Source organism: Notechis scutatus, chromosome 2, assembly GCF_049901735.1.
Source record: "Notechis scutatus isolate UNSWTSFEM ecotype Mainland chromosome 2, rNotScu1.2, whole genome shotgun sequence".
NCBI classification, from domain to species: Eukaryota; Metazoa; Chordata; class Lepidosauria; order Squamata; family Elapidae; genus Notechis; species Notechis scutatus.
The window spans coordinates 162635440-162649058 of record NC_142010.1 but is presented as its reverse complement, the minus strand read 5'-3'; the positions used below and the strand labels follow the sequence as shown (position 1 = coordinate 162649058).

Sequence of the window (13619 nt, the reverse complement as noted above, 5' to 3'; positions counted from 1 at the left end):
CCTGTGAAAGGAAGACTTTGCAGCTGACTGTGTCGATGATGACCCCGAGGCGCAACAGTCGGGTCGTTGGAGAAAGATGGCTCTTGATCAGGTTGATGGAGAAACCATGTTCCTGCAACACCTGCTTCGTGATTTGAAAATCTTGTTCGGCTGCCTGGACAGAGGAAGATTGAATCAGAATGTCATCCAGGTAGCATTGGACCCTCATAGGTAAGGCTCTGAGGAGGGCTGCCAATGCTGCCAGGACCTTAGTGCTGATGAAAGGCTATTGGTAGTGCTCACTGCAATAAGAAAAACGGAGGAACTGGCGATAGAGAGGCCAAATTGGGATATGGAGGTAAGCCTCCGTGAGGTCTATGGAAGAGAGGAGATTGCCCTCTCGGACGTTCTGAAGAATAGAATGTAGGGTCTGCATCTTAAAACGCCTGTATGGGATGAATTTGTTCAGGAGCTTGAGATCGAGGATTGCTCTCCACCCCCACAAGGCCTTCAGGATAACAAAGAGGCAGGAGTAGAAGCCCGACCCCATTGATCCCATGGAACTCTTTCTATGGCTCTGATGTCCATCAGGTGATGGATAGCTGAGTCCATCAGGGCCCGTTTAGATGTGTCACGAGTGGTAGGACAGCTGACAAAAAACGATGCAGGGGGGGGGACAGAAATTCGAGTTGAAGGCTCAATGATATTCTACTGATGACTCAGGCATCGTTAGTTGATTTCTCCCATCTGGATTTTAAAAAGGTCAAACAACCTCCAATGGGAGGGGAGTGAATGCAGTTACTTACAGCGCCTGAGTGAACGACCTCCTCCCCCTCAAAAGGGCTGCTTACCCGAGAATTGTTGTTTGGGTTGGCGGTCCTGCTGTTGTTCCCAACGAGGGGGATACGTTGTCTGGTTGCGACTGAAGCAAGGGGTATTGACTGGCCTGAAGGTTTGTGTTCTGGGGTATGTGGTTTTTTGAAAATCTGATCCTTTGGAGGAAGTAGACAACACCTTTCTCTTGTCTCGTGTTTCCACCACATACGGCTCTAAGGCTGCTGCAAAGAGGTTTTCTCCTGAGCAAGGGGCCGCCGCCAATTTCCACTTATGCTTGGAGTCGGTCTGCCAGTTGCGCATCCACAGCAGGTGCCTGGCAGACACGGAAGAGGCCATTGCCTTTGTGGCAAATTTGGCGGAGCTTAAAGTGGCGTTGGTGGTGAACTCGGCTGCTGCTATTATTTTGTTGAGGTCCTGGTGGGACCTAACATTGGCAATGGGTACTCTGTCCTGAAGTTGACGCAACCAGCAAATAGACGACCTGGTAAAAAACGACCGGTGGAAGCTTTCACGGCCCAAGCTGTGGCCTGTGCGCTTCAGAGTTTGTTCCAACTTTTTGTCCTCCGGTTGTAAAACATCCTCCAGTTCCATAGGGGTACCTGAGGAAGTGAAGGTGGCTACCACTGGGGAATCTACTGCTGGGAGAGCTAATGCATTAGCCAAGGCGGGACCTACATTAAAGAACCTTTTGTCCTGGGAAGAAGGGTGAGGCCCTGACAGGGGGTTCTCACACTGGTCCTTTACTACATCCAAGAACAACAAGGGAGATGGGAGAACCTCATTTCAGACCACCAGTTTGGAGAATAGTGTGTCTCCCTGGCTCGAGGGGCCAGCCTGTGGTTCCGGGGCCAATTCTTCTGGGCTTAACTGGGGTGTAACCAGAGCCTTCTGTAGTAAGGGCCGAAACAAGGAGGGCTTAAAGACAGCAGTTGTGGATGGTTGTTCTGGTTTGGTTTCCTCTTCGTCGGAGAGGAAGGGGTCTTTAATTTCCCCCTCTTCCTCCTCTGAGGAACTACCCTGTTCAGAGTGGTAAGAGGATCCCCTGTCATCCTGTCCCTCCCAGCTATAAAAATGATGAGGGGCATACATGGGTTCCGAAGTGGGAACCTCCCTCCATGGGGGAGGGTTACCCTGACTGAAGGAAGAAAGGATACCCGAGCCTCTGCCCAGGGGGCAGAGGTGTTTGAGACCTTCAGCAATGCCCTGTTTGACTGCCACCAAAACTACTTCCTGGATGTCTTGAGGCCTGTTCTCCTGGGGAGGAACTATCATCTGGGGCCCAGTCACAGAAGGGATAAGGTTAGCTTGCTCCCTAAACCTGTAAACCCCTAGGGGCAAAGCCTGCTGAGGGTTAGGTGTAGCTGTGTTACAAGTAGGTGTCCACAAGAAGGGCCTGACAAACTCAGGTCCTGGAGAAGGGCCTCATCCTGCCTTTCAGGTGACCAGTTCCATAGATGGTTAGCCAGACTTCCATCTGCCCTCTCTGTGCCTGCAGCTTGTTCTTGTAATTGTTGAGCATTTTTTGTGAATTGTTTCTCTAAAGCCTCATGTCTTCTCTTTTCTGCCCTGAGTTCAGACTTGGAAGCCTTCTTGAGGGCTAGGGCCCTGGCCTTGATCTTTGCTGCGGCCTCCCTGTTGGCTGAACGGCCTTGTGGTCGTTTTCTTTTCATAACCCTTTTGGGGGCTTGAGAGGTCTGAATGCTCTGCATGCCTGATGGTCCTTGGCAGGACCCAATCTATTTCCACTGCTCAGGGAAGAAACATCGGAGGTGCTGTCAGCTCCTTCTGATGGTGTTTTCTGAGCTAAATGGCCAGGGGGGAGATAGGATCACTGCCTCGGGGCCCAATAAAAAAATGGCACCCGGACGAACTCAATCACAAAATGGCCGCCAGCCACAAGGCAAGGAGCCTTGAGGCCTTCGATGATCCCTGTTGCACCTGTGAATCCCTGGGGCTTTGTGCTGTGGCCTTTGTTTGGCAATTTATAATAGCCGGATTAATATCTTTGCGGAAGGAAGATTGCCCCTCCAATCGATGCAGCAGTAGAAGGGAGGTTGGTTGGGATCGGGCTATTGTAAAACTTTGATAGTTTATGGCCTAATAAATTTTCCGGAAGACTTGTGCAGCCTCGGGAGGTTTTTACAAGCCGTGCGGCCCAGGGAAAAGCTGCATAGGAGGCTGTTGTGATGTTAATTAGCCTCTAGCAAGTCTGAGGGAGGTTCCGCGGCATTTTGGCCGATCGCACTTACTGTCTGCGTGTCAGTGCCTTGCTGAGCCAGTTGCAACTGGAGGAGAGCGGATCCCCGCTCTCCTCGTGAGTGAAGCTCTACCAGAGCCCTGAGAGCTTCTCTCGATTTTGATGATTCTTTTTTTCTTTGTTTCAATGCTTTTGTTTTGAGGAATGCTAATTAACTCAGAGTCCAGAGACAATAACTCATATGTCCAAGAGCTGAGTCAAAAAGCTGGGGCTCTCAGCAGAGGCGAACCTTTTATAGTGGCAGACTCAGCTCATGTCATAAGAGGGCAGAGTTACACCCAATGCTGGACTCTAGAGCAGCATGACAGAGAAGGAGCGGGCGGGCGACCGCAAAATAAGGCATTCCTGGAAAATAAGACCTAATGGATCTTTTGGTCCAAACAAAATAAGATCTGGTCTTATTATCTGGGAAACAGTACTCTCCAGATATCCCAAAATTTGATTTCTGTTTCTTAAGGAGGAACTTTGGATTTTTCTCTATTCACCTTATTATTTTTAACCAGTTTATCTATTCTAACAAAATCATTTTTAATGTTCTTTCTACTTTTTAAGGTATTAGCAATAGCACTTAGATTTATATACCACTTCACAATGCTTTTACAGCCCTCTCTAAGCAGTTTACAGAATCAGCATATTGCTCCCAACAATCTGGATCCTCATTTTACCCACCTCGGAAGGATGGAAGGCTGAGTCAATGTTGAACCTGGTGAAATTTGAACTGCCAAATTGCAGTTAGTCAGCATAAACAGCCTGCAGTACTGCATTATAACCTCCGCACCACCGTTGCTCGTATTATCTCTCTTACCCAATTTCTTGTGATATGGATATCTGAGGGAACATTCCAAAAACCCTGAATATCAAGACATTTTTTTCCTATGTTGGCAGGGAGGTATTTTTCAGATCAAAATGAATCCAATTCTACAAAGTATCAGGGATAAGTAGCCTACAGATTACAGCCTTTTTTTATATCGTATATTGATATAACTTTAAATGCCACATTTTTGTAATTCTCCCAGAATGGAATGGAAGAAAAAGATTGTGTGTCTCAAGAGAAAGTTTGAAACTGGGTGGGAGAGAGGAATCTATAACCCATAAATGCAATGCACAAAACTGAGATACAAGGTTATTGCAATTAATTCCTTCTTTTTTCTGCCATATGATTATTGGAAGTATTGATTAGTGCCTGATTATATACATATATTTATTAATTAACTACAGAGTCTCATTAATCCTGGGATGGGTAAGCAAAGATGAACTCACCAGTGATGTACAGGAGGCAGGGTGGTTATATGGATACCACCAGACGGTCTTGTAAATATTAATATATTGAATGAAAAGAGACACCAGCAAGTAGATGAAAAAGAGGAATTCAAATAGAAGGTTTCCATCCACAGGGAGCTCTGGGATTCGGCAGTGCCTCACAGGCTCAGGAGTAATCAGGGCAGTGATAGGAGGAGCAGAAAGACTGAGAGTACTACCATTCCTGAAACCAAACATAATTGTTACCCATTGGTTGAACAACGGTATTTAACATTTAGATGTTAAATTGTTTATTAGTTTGATTACAATAGATCCATAGATTTACAACAGATCGTTAAAAATCCAGTAACATAGGTTAATGTAATCAACAGTCATATGGAGATGTAAAGATTCTGCCATAAAATTTATGGACAATATACTGCATCTTCTGATTAAGTTTTCCATTACACAAAGTATTAACTGGAGATTTAGGAATTCCATTTTTTCCTAGTAACAGTAGTTTAGGTTTCAGATGCCTCTATTGCATCAGGCCCAAACTGTTAAGTCGGAAGATGTTTTAGCTAAATATACAGGCATTTTGCAATTGCAGGCAGCCCAATTTTTTTTTGCAAAACTGATTAACAAACTACCTATGAAAGTTATATAAATTTTCCTCCCTCCCCAAAATAGAAACAATTTGAAAAACTAAACTGTCCACTTACATTACTGTCTGTCTATTGGAGCCTTCAATCCAGGGGTGGGATTCTATCTGGTTGGACCGGTTGTATAGAACCAGTTGTTACAATTCTGCACAGTTTGGAGAACCGGCAAATCGCGTCACTGGCTGATCCCTCCCCTCCCACTCCCACTCCCTGCTTACCTGGCATGCGCGCTATCCAATTTGCCTGCCTTATGCCTTCTCCTAATTTTTGGTAAGTTTCTATTTTCCCCCTGATCATCAGCTGTTCCGACTATCAACTGTGACGGGATACTTAGATTAGCTAGAAAGCAGGAAATCATTGGATTTCTTGCTTTCTAGCTAATTTAAAAGCAGAGCTGAACCTTCCTTAGGACTGAAGCTTCTATTTTTCATTGCAGACTCAGGCAATAGATTGCAGAAAGGTAGATCTCTGAGTGAAACTGTGATTCTATGAGCAACTCAATCTGCCTGCTGCTTTGCCTGATTTTGGGTAAAAGTTGCTCTTTTTTTAATAAAAAATTCAATATTTACATACATGGTGTGTTGTGAGTTAATTTTGTGAGTTTGCCTGCTTGCAAATTTTATGAGTTTGCTTGCAAGCAAATTTTATGTGACAGACTCAGGCAATAGATTGCAGATAGATAGATCTCTGAGTGAATCTGTGATTCTGCAAGCAATTCAATCTGCCTGTCTGCTTTGCCTGATTTTGGTAAAAGTTGCTTTTTAATAAAAAATTCAATATTTACATAAATATTTACAAAATTTACATACAAGCCACGCCCAGCCAGTCACGTGACCACCAAGCAACAAATTAGGTCATGCCCACAGAACCGGTTGTTAAGAAATTTGAATCCCACCCCTGCTTCAATCCCTTCAAAAACATGAAGTTAGACCCCAGACAATAAGGCTGTCCTGCTCTGGTCATACTAAGATGAATAAGGTATCATAACAATACGCTAAACACAAGGCAAAAGCCACCGTTAAAAATCAAGATTATGGACAAATTATCAATGGCTGATACTCTTTTGGACATAACAATATCTAGTGATAACAGGGAATAAATAGATTTAGAAGTACAATGTTTACCTATTTCTCAGACCTGTTCCGTTGCCACAGTTCCCACCAACTAATGTCTGAAGAGAAGGCAAAGCTGAACGGCTTAGTTGCTGCCGGCTGGGTCCCCTCCTTCCACCGGGCATGACCAGGAAGCAATCCACCTTTTCCACCTCTGGCACTTTTTGCCTTGATTCTTATGTAACAATTTTCCAATTCTACAAATGAGAAAGAAGCAAATTATGCAACAGAACCTTCTAAAACAAAGGAAAAGCTATTCATCATATACACTTTGCACAGACAAAAGCAATAATTAAAAGTAAATATACTTTTAGGAAAGATCAAAAAGGAACAATTTTAAAAAGATGCTGAATGAGTTTTTAAAGTACTATGCTTTTAATATTAATTCATTAAAAACAGACTATATCAAAATTTCACTGTTGTATACAACAAAACCAGAAACAAAAGAACTATTAGGACAGTGGTTTCAGATTATAAAATTTGTAATTTGGAATACAGATTTAAACTATTTCAAGTTGCAAGTTTGTAAATCTAAAGTTATTTTATTATTATTTAATACAATATAAATATTTCTACATTATAAGAGATATTTTAAAGAGTTTAAACTGAAGATTTAGAGTTGAAAGCAAGATTTATCATATTATAATCAAAACATATTTTGGAAATGCACACTGGTCTTAAGATTTGCATTCACACAATGAATCTGCAAATGAGTGTGGAGCCTTCTTGGAACTGTGGAAAAGACTATACACTGGAGAAAGAGGATTTCGTATTCCTGTTCAACAGCCCTCTCTCAACAGAGGGAGAGGGTTACAGACATTATCTGTCTCCAGTCTACAACACAGTCCTTTCAGCAGTTCCAAGAAGGCTCCACACTCATTTGCACTACTCAGGTTATCCTGAGGTGACAGATAAACCTCCAAGTGGCTTCAAGGACTCTATAAAAAAATGCAGATGACCAGCTGTCTGCAAGGAGTATAAATCCTTCCATTCTCCACCATCCAGTCAGAGCTGAAGAAGTTTCTTGGATAAGAAGCAAAACATCTTCAAAAAAACCCAAGAAAGTCCAGCTGCCTCTTGAAAAAGACCTTTGGGACAAAGTTTGTACGAATTATATGTACATTAGTAAAAAATCGCATTAAACAAAAAAACCCAATTGCAAGCTGAACTTAAATAACAAATTAGAACAATTAAATGACTGGGTACCATGGTAGATAACAAAATGTTTAAGATATAATGGTAAAATGGCAGAGTGCTCTTTTCCAAGCAATGAACGTTTCTCAACAGAAATAAAAATGGCTCTAAATAAGAATAAATAAGTTCAGTTTGATCTGTGGAAAAGAGCTAGTATATTGAGAGAAATGCTTGAAAACTGAATAAAGTAGGATGCACTGTGACCAATACAAAAAGAAGTTGAGTTAATTGATCATACAGAAAGAATGAATGAATGGGAAATAAGCAAATATTTATTTACTGTATGTTACAGTATTTATAACCTGTCTAAGCAAGTCTGGGCTGTGTACAGTATCACCAAAAGGAAAACTAAACATGTCAATCAAAACAATATCAATAAAAAACAAAAAATAATCACAAAAACTCAAATAAAATCTAATGTAGGTACTCACAGCCAGTCAAAAGTACACTGAATAAATTTAACGTTTCCAGAATTGCAGCAAGGAGGGGGCCTGTCAGCTGTGCCTCCATTCAAAATCCAAGAAAGAAACCCTCAGACTCCATTAAAATAGAGAAAAGTACTTTTACTGGATTTGAAGTGATAGCAACAAAAGGAAACCAAGATCTGAGGCAAATAGGTGCGGAATTTACACATTGAAAGTTATATCAAGTCCTGTCCCCCAGGAGTCCAGACTGGTTATCTAATCTGAGGTGTGTATAATGTCACGTGGGGTACATCTTCAGGTGGTTTCTCATTCATCTGGTATGCCAAGATGGTTGACCTTGGCTTAGTAGAGATAAGTGTGTGCAGTTGCACAGTAAGTAGGAAAGCATCCCCTCCTTATTAGTTCACACAAGAACAACTTCGCACTCCAGCAATCTTCCCCCTCAATACCAAATTACCCCTCCCCCCATTTCTATGGCAGCCGATAAGAGTCAAGTAGCAAAAGATGTCAGGAAAACTTCTTGGAGGCTGACAGGACCCCTATATTCTGGGAGAAAACATTCCACAATGTGGGAGTTATGACAAAGGCCTGCTTTGTCAGCCACAACCTGCAGGCATCATGAAGGCAGGGAACTTTTACCAGGCCCTCTCTTGATGAGCAGATTGGACAGGCAGATTCAGTTCTGGAAATGAGCCTCATATATCCTGGTATTATACCATTTTACAGCTTGACAGGTAATGGCCAGTACTTTTTTCAATTTTATATTATTTATACAAATAGCTCAAGGCGAAGAACATATCCAACGCATCTTCCTCCTATTGACCCCACAACAATAATTCTGTGAGGTAAGTTGGGCTGAAAAAGAATGATTGGCTCAAAGTCACCCAGCCAGTTTACATGGCTAAAGTGCGACTAGAATTCATGGTCTTCCACTTTCTAGCTGCTTCCTTAACCACTAGAAATGGTTCCAAAATATTTTTTCCTAAGGGAAAAAATGGACTCAGCAAGCTACAGACCAATCAGGCTGATATCAATACCTGGGAAGATTCTGTAAAAGATAATCAAGCAATGAATCTGCAAACACCTAGAAACAAGCAAAGCAATTACTAAAAGCCAACATAAGTTTGTCAAAAACAGATCTCTTTGACCAAGTGACAAAATTAGTGACCCAGCGAAATTCTTTGGATGTAATACACTTGGACTTTAGTAAGGCATTTGACAAAGTAGACCACAGCCTAATTTGGTAATATTGAAAAATGTGGTAGTTTGCATCATTACCAGATGGATTTGTAATTGGTTAACCAACCAACCCTCAACACGTCGTTCTTAATGGAACTACATCAACATGGGGGGGGAAGCATGCAGCGGACTACCACAAGGCTCTGTCTTAGTCCAGTACCCCTTCAACAATTTACATAAAGGGATAGAAGGAAACTCATCAAATCTTCAGGTGACACCAAGCTGGAGGAGGAATAGTCAGCACTTTAGAAGATAGAATCAAGATCCAGAAGAATATTGACAGCCTTGAAAACTAAGCCCTATCCAATAAAATGCAAACCAGTCTTGTAAAAAGGAAGATTTTACACTTAGGCAAGAAAAACCAACTGCACAGATATAGTGGAGGTGGTGCCTGGCTCAACAGCATTATAGGGAACTAGGAGTCCTAGTGGATAATCATTTAAGTATGAGCCAGAAGTGTTCCACAATGGTCAAAATGGCCAATAGAGTCCTAGTCTGCATCAACAGAGGGACAGTATTAAGATCACATGAAGTGTACTGCTTTATACTGCACTAGTAAGACCACATGTGGAATATTGTGTCCAGTTTTGGTCACCATGATACAAAAAACATTTGAGACTCTAGACAGAGTACAGAGAACACCAACTAAGATGATTAGGGGACAGGAGGCTAAACCATATGATGAACAATTGAAGGAACAATTGAAGGGTGATATGATAGCTGTCTTCCAGTACTTGAGAGGGGTGTCAGAGTGAAGAGGAGGTCGAGTTATTCTCTAAAGCAGTGGTCCCCAACCTTTTTTGTACCAGGGACCGGTTTCAAGCAGAAACATTTTTAAAGGACCGGGGTGGGGGGGAGAATCCGAGTTTGGTAGTTTGCTTGCAGACGTTTCATTACCTGACTAGGTAACATCTGATGTTGTTACCTAGTCGGGTAATAAACGTCTGCCAGCAAACCACCAAGTTCAGGAGCGCCTCGGCCCTGCCTCCCTCAGCCCCATCCCTCAGGTGTCTCCCTCCCTCCCTCCTCAGGTGTCTGCCTGTTCCTCTCTCAGTCACTCTATCGCTCCTACAGCAGCCCAGGAAGAAACTGCTTCAAAGAAGCCGGGGTGGGGTGGCTTTTCCTGTCGCCACAGCTTCCCGAAGCACCCGTTTCACCCCACCCCTCCCGCCCGCTCGCAGTTCAATCCACAGTGCTCCGTTCTACCTGCCTGCCTGCCTGCCTTCTTCGTTTCGGAGCAGCTTCGGCTGATAAAAAGAGGCGAATAGTTATTATTCTCAGCGAAGCTGCTCCCAAACAACCAGACAGGCAGGCAGGCAGAACGGAGCACTGTGGATTGAACCGCTGAGCGAGCGGGCGGGCGGGGTGGGTGAAACGGTGCTTCGGGAAGCTGCGGCGACAGGAAAACCACCCCCCGGCTTCTTTGAAACAGTTTCTTCCTGGGCTGGTGGAGGAGCGAGAAAGCGACTGAGAGAGCTGACCCAGAGAGCAGGACAGGCTTCGGTTGCTTCCTCCCTCCCCTTCTTTCATTTGTGTCCTTGATCCCCGATCCCAGCAGCATTCACCGAAGGCAAGAAAGCCGCCATTTTTTTAATTTTATTTTCTTTTGCGCCCGGTAAAGAGTGCTCCACGGCCCGGTACCGGTCCGCGGCCCGGTGGTTGGGGACCCCTGCTCTAAAGCACCTGAGGCAGGACAAGATGCAATGGGTAGAAGATCATTAAAGAGAGATCTAACCTAGAATTAAGGAGAAATTTCCTGTCAGTGAGAATAATCAGTGGAATGGTTTCTCTAGAAATTGAGGTGGAGGTTTTTAAGTACAGATTGGACTATTTGTCTGGAATGGTATAGATCTCCTGCTTAACAATGAGTTGGACTAGAAGATCGCTAGAGTCCCTTCCAACTCTATAACTTTAAACCTTTAAGCTAGAAGGCTATCAGCAATGAACATTTAAAACTAATACAGCTGTAATTCTATATTGGCACTACTTTTTGTATCAGTTACTGCTTCTGTATCATCTTTACAGCAATTTCATATAAATTAACCCAATCAAGTAATTTAAGGAATGAATTACTGAAAATATAAAGTGGAAATAGAGTAAGATAAAAATGAACATCAAGAAAGTGTGACAGAATGTGCACCTGGAGAACCAGAGGAAGGGAGTCTTGGCAAAACAGAACTTTCCCAGGGAGGATGCAGTACATCCCAGAAAGAAGCCCAAATTAAGAGACTGCCCAATCCTGAGCTAGATAGGGGTTCAGGGTAGCCACATCCGAGAATCACTCAGGAAAAAAAACCTGTTAAGGTAGTGTTACAGCTGTAATATTGGCAAGATCTATCCATTAGGTATAAGCAAATAAAGGATTTGATTCAATTAAGTTTTACTGTGTTGTCCTTAGGCTTGAGTTGACAGAGTCATGGCTAAATGAAGCTGATGAAGATCCTCAAAGGAATTAAGAAATCTAAAGCTTTCTTTGAAATTTTTTTGAAATTGGCTTTACTGAAATCCAAAGTTCACGTACAGGTATGCAATGTTCACGTCCATTGCAATCTCAATTTTAAAGATTCTGTATTGTAATATTCTGAATCCCATAATTCTTGCCTGACATGTACATTTATGTAAAATTATGTACTATTGTATCTATATACCATCTCAAATGCTTGTCAGTTCTATACTTTTAAATATAATACACAGTCAAGTGGCACTTCCAGTCATAATGAAAGCAACTATGTTAAGACAATAGTAGTAAAAATGCCTATAAGTACTTTTGTATTTGAAAAGGAAAGATGCACACTACAGAATTTATTTCTGAAAATAAAAATATTTATAGCTCTTTTGTTAATTTAATGATCATTTACAATAAAAGTAAATGTTATTTTAAAAAGCATTCATGAACATTTCTCCACAGAAAATAAACAGCTTCTTGTAGTAACTTCAAATGGCCACTAAATGAACTATTGTAACTCAAGGACTACCTGTATTCAGAAGTAAACCTCATACTCTCAAGATGTATTCTGGCCAAATATCTACAGGTCACATAAGTTTTACACAAACAATTAAATGAGCATGTCACACAACTCAGTGGAGCCACATCTTGCAAGTTGGGATTTCTAAAAAGTTTAAGCAGACTCCAACAAAAGAACATACAGTAACAGCAATATTCTTCATTACCAACAATAAACGGAAGTAAATCTCCTTCAAAAGGAACCCAAATCCTGCTACCTCTAAAATCCTGGTAATATCAGAGAAGCAGTTTGCCACTCTCTTCTGTCGGGATGTTTTTTCCCCACTGTCCAAATTTAACCCGTAGCCCTCGACTTCCCATTAAATCCTACATCCAAGTACTGACCAGGTTCGACCTTAGCAGCCTAGGATTAAAAACACAGATGTTTCTAGGTAAGACAGTCTACTTCCTACAGAAGTATTTCATTCTTCTCAACCAAAAGATTGCTTGAATGAGAGCTGATGAAACACAAGAGGGAAAGAAAGAGCAAGGAAAATCCTAAAATGTTTGCGAAACGGAAAAGCCCTGAAGAAGAAAATGGGAAGGCCAATAACTGAATAGAGCAACTGTTCACTAAGCCAACGCGATGGAAAAAGGGGCAAAGGGATAAAGCACAATTCTCTCTCAGCCGACCAACGACAGAAGCAAAGCTCGATGGCGGCCTCCACTACACCAAGCCACAGGGCCGTGCTTGGCTACAACGGGGTGCCTCGGTTACACACCATACACCACGGAGATAGATGAGAAGGAGGCGGCCATTCAAATCCGACTCACCGCCTCTCCAACAGCACCATGAGCGGATCACCTTCACCACCAGCCCGCCAGGCTGGGGAGCCCGCCAGGCCGGGGAGGGGGCGTAGCGCAGCCCTCCAAATTCCCTCCGCGTCGCCCTTTCCCAGCTGTGGCCGCGGCTGCTGTAAATGCTGCTGCCCTGAAGAGACGTGGCAAAGAGGATTGATGCGTTCATCAGTGCGCGACGGCAAGGAGAAGGCGGTATCTGCAAACGCGCTGACCAACCGGGGAAAGGAAAAGGGGGAAGAGTTGCGGCAGCCATCTCGTGAGTGTCAAAAAACCCCGAAACGCGAGAAAGCGCGAGAGTCTGGTTGCGTTCTCATCATGCAAAATTACAACTAGCCAACCGTAATTTAACGTAGTCCGCCTTGAGTACTTAGTCCGTGATTCCTCGGAAGCCAAACGTATCCTTGCCTACCAGTACCTCAGAAACTTGTCTATATATATTTCACGCTCACACAGAGTATTTAAAATGTAGTAAGTCATAAATGCATAGCGGACCAGATACTTTCCCGAATCATAGAGGTGTTTATACCTCGGTTCTGAACGAAGGTGACAAGTTACATACAATCCTGTACTCGTCTCTGCGCGGCCAAGAATTCTCTCAAAGAACGACTGCGCGCCCGCGCACCCACAGACATTTTGGGGTCAAGGGAGGAACGACCGTTTCCCCTTGCAGTGAAGTCGCGATTCAGGTTTACTTTTTCAGTGAGGCTTTCGGATATAAAGCAAGCGGAATGTAATCGTTGAACTAATTCACCCCCAACATGGGGAGAACAGCTTTAGAAACGCAGTTAGAAAAGTGGTGTTAGCTTGTTGGAAGTTAAGTTCCAAGTGGGAAGAAAGGCACTGGAAACATGGAAACTGCTTGGAAGGATG

The 13619-nt window shown here is 43.0% G+C and overlaps 1 protein-coding gene across 2 annotated transcripts in view; it reads right to left on the bottom strand.

Annotated features, from left to right (window-relative positions):
- Positions 1-12889, bottom strand: part of TMEM39A (transmembrane protein 39A) — a 30905-nt gene extending 18016 nt beyond the window's left edge. For both annotated transcript variants that reach the window (XM_026675483.2, XM_087957194.1), the window contains exons 1-3: positions 12723-12889; positions 6099-6283; positions 4334-4556 (exon numbers count right to left, since the gene is read on the bottom strand). In XM_026675483.2, the coding sequence (XP_026531268.1) occupies positions 4334-4556; positions 6099-6211 (336 nt within the window). In that variant the 5' untranslated portion in view covers positions 6212-6283; positions 12723-12889. The remainder of the gene's footprint in view (positions 1-4333; positions 4557-6098; positions 6284-12722) is intronic.
- Between the last annotated feature and the right edge of the window lie 730 nt (positions 12890-13619).